At 39.5% G+C, this 3,126-nt stretch overlaps 1 protein-coding gene across 1 annotated transcript in view; it reads right to left on the bottom strand.

Moving 5' to 3' along the window:
* The window catches only part of Pmar_PMAR016389 (hypothetical protein), a gene marked incomplete at both ends in the record, with an annotated part of 2,811 nt that extends 262 nt beyond the window's left edge, over nucleotides 1–2,549 (bottom strand). The window contains 7 exons of the mRNA XM_002775112.1: nucleotides 95–160; nucleotides 565–663; nucleotides 724–829; nucleotides 878–955; nucleotides 1,281–1,403; nucleotides 1,869–1,991; nucleotides 2,455–2,549. Of these exons, the coding sequence (XP_002775158.1) occupies nucleotides 95–160; nucleotides 565–663; nucleotides 724–829; nucleotides 878–955; nucleotides 1,281–1,403; nucleotides 1,869–1,991; nucleotides 2,455–2,549 (690 nt within the window). The remainder of the gene's footprint in view (nucleotides 1–94; nucleotides 161–564; nucleotides 664–723; nucleotides 830–877; nucleotides 956–1,280; nucleotides 1,404–1,868; nucleotides 1,992–2,454) is intronic.
* Between the last annotated feature and the right edge of the window lie 577 nt (nucleotides 2,550–3,126).

The raw sequence follows: 3,126 nt of genomic DNA on the forward strand, positions 1-3,126 counted from the left end.
AAAAATAACAGAAAAAATTGATAATTTTTACTTGCGACAAGCTTTTCAACCTGAGGAAAAAAATAACAAAAAAATTATTTTCTTCCACTCTTACTTCGATTTCCATTACACTCTTTCTCAATGGGAACTTCTGAACATAAGGCTTCGGAGCTGGCTCGACCTACTCCCACGAAATGGAGTTTCACGACCCGTTTTACGTGAAGTGGCGTAATACTCCATGTGAAAAACGCGATGTGAAGTGAGTTGAAAACACTTCGAGAATTACACGGGAGGAATCACCCCATTTCGCGTTATTCTCTGCTCACATGCGTTTTTCGCGGAGTGAAATGCGAAATATATTTTTCACTAGTGTTTGTCATATCACATACGAAACTCATGTAAAAATATATATAGGAGAACAGACTATATAGTAGATCGGAGTTTCACGACCCGTTTTACGGGGAGCGGCGTAATACTCTGTGAAAAACGCGATATTCGCGGTGATATACAGTAGTCGTGGAATATATTTTTCATATCACTAGGGTGGTGAAAAACTCCGTTTTGCACGCATATACAAACTACTACCTTTAAACGATCTAGTAGACTTCGCTCGTACGTTTGCTGACGAATTTCACGACACCGGGAGTAGTATCTCTCTTGAGCTGTCAACGAACGTGGTGGTATCTTACAGGGAGACCCAGTCGAAAGTAAGGCTACTTCAGAGAGGAGCGGTATGAATAATACCGGTATCTCAGGCCTCTCAGCACGGCGGTCAATGAAAGTCAAATTACAGCGGTTCCACAAAACCGATTTGAATAGTTGAACGAAGTGGCTTGTCGTCATAATATCCCTAAAGTGGGGTAAGTCAACCTCAAACTTATTTTAATTTCCGTCCTACTCATCTATCACAGCGCCATCTTTCGTGAAATACTCTTGAAAATCTTCGAGATGTCGCGGGAAAAGTCTCGTCATCCATCTGAAAAAAGAAATCCATATTGCATATCTTCAAGTGTTGGAGTGAGGGAAAATATGCGCATGGTCAACTACGTGTCTTGGTGATGGCAATATGAAAATTCTAGGAGGAAATTTTGGAAAATTCTCCTTAGTTTCTCTACCTGAATTCGCATGAATAACAATAATTTCCCAAAATTTTTTCCTAACTTTCATATTATCATCATCATCCGATGTAGTTGAGGTCGTACATGCTCTCCAACACTCGTTTTACGCGAAGTGGCGTGAAAAAACTCAGTGAAAAACGCGATATTCGCGTTTTTCATATTCGAGATTATTCCCAAACTTACGTGATGAGATCCTCAGTAGACATGATCGGATAAAGAAACGTGAATAAGTCATCGCCATTCATACCGCTCGGTTTCCGATGTATCCGTATAGCTGAGCGCGAGCTCGGACTGGTCACTGCTTTCCTGAGAGATGTAATGCCACATTGTAGAAATTGATAATGGAAAAGTTGCATAAAATTGATAATGGAAAAGTTGCATAAAATTGATAATGTAAAAGATGCATAAAATTGATAATGTAAAAGTTGCATAAAAATAATAATTGAACAGTGGCATATAACTAGTAACGGGAAAATCGCATAAAACTTCAGAATGCGGAGAATGGTAACAAACATCAACGATTCTACTACCAACAACACCGACGATGCATTGATAAATGTTACGATGGAGTTTCACCACCCTAGTGATATGAAAAACACTAGTGGAAAATATATCTAAGATTGAACTTCGCGAAAAACGCATGTGAGCAGAGAATAACGCGTAAAACACGTGATGTGTTTAACGCGAAATGGAGTGATTGAATTCACATCGTGTTTTTCACATTGAATATTTTTATGCAACTTTTACGACCACAAAAGAATATCGTACTACCTCCGTTCACCCAATTTCCTCCGACAGAATTGCAAAGCCCGTTTATCGATCATTCTGTAAAGAAGATATAAATACAGTCGTCTTGGAGATTGCGCTGTCGTGTCAGTTTTCCCACGAACATATCTGATAGAAAAATCAACAAATTGCATATTTCCAGTGGAGTTTCACCACCCTAGTGATATGAAAAACACTAGTAAAAATATATATTTCACGACTACTGCATATCACCGCGAATAATATCGCGTTTTTCACAGAGTATTACGACGCCACTTAACGGATCGTGAGACTCCATTATTATGATCAGTGTTGCCAACAGTGTGAATATATATTCCTACTCCCAACACTGTGTTGGAGTAGGAATATATATTCGCCTTCCTCAGCAGCTGAGCTCAGGAGTTTCCAAAGAAAATTATAGAAATTCGGGTAGAAGTGTACAGAAATCAATGAGAATTTTCCATATTGTCACCAACACATGTAGTTGACCATGTGTATATCTTTTTCATAGGGTAGAAGTGTACAGAAAGCAACGGAAATTTCTCAAAAATTTCCTCCCAGAATTTTCATATTTTCCTCTCACACAACTCACAAGAGTTCGAAATCCCTGAGAGTGAGTTTTGGTTTCTTAAGATGCATATCAATCTGGAAAGTCGACACCGGCTTCAGCTCGGACACTTCCCACATCATTGACAACAATGTGTCATGATCAACCTAAGATACGCCATGTGCCTCCTCCGGGCCTGTTTTGAATCTTTCACGCTTGAACCTAAGATACCCACCTTCAATTCGTCCTGCTTGAGAGACTCAGCGAGATCTTCATCAGAGATAAAACCGTCGTTGTCCAGATCGAGGCTTAGGAAAGCTCCTCGCACTCGGAGGCGTTCAAGGTTAGTGATATGTTTATGATTAACTTCTGTTGCGTATCTTATGACATCCCGTCGGACCTGTTTTGAATCTTTTTCTCTTTGCTTTACACATGAATTTGGTTATGAAATTCCCCAAGATGTGTTTTTTCCAACACTGGAGTTTCACCCGTTTAACGTGAATTGGCGTAATACTACGATGACTGTGATGATTGTCATCCATTTTCATGCAAAAGGAGCTCTTATGCATTGTGTATTTTCGACACTAAAGACATTAACTACCCCTATGGGAGTCTTAGCGCTACAGTGTTGATATTCATTTATTATGTTTTCGCGACCGATATCACAATTGTTTTTCACCAAGTGAAGTGTGGATATCATCGGGGAACCTATAATGC

Source organism: Perkinsus marinus (assembly GCF_000006405.1).
Source record: "Perkinsus marinus ATCC 50983 genomic scaffold scf_1104296956600, whole genome shotgun sequence".
NCBI classification, from domain to species: Eukaryota; Perkinsozoa; order Perkinsida; family Perkinsidae; genus Perkinsus; species Perkinsus marinus.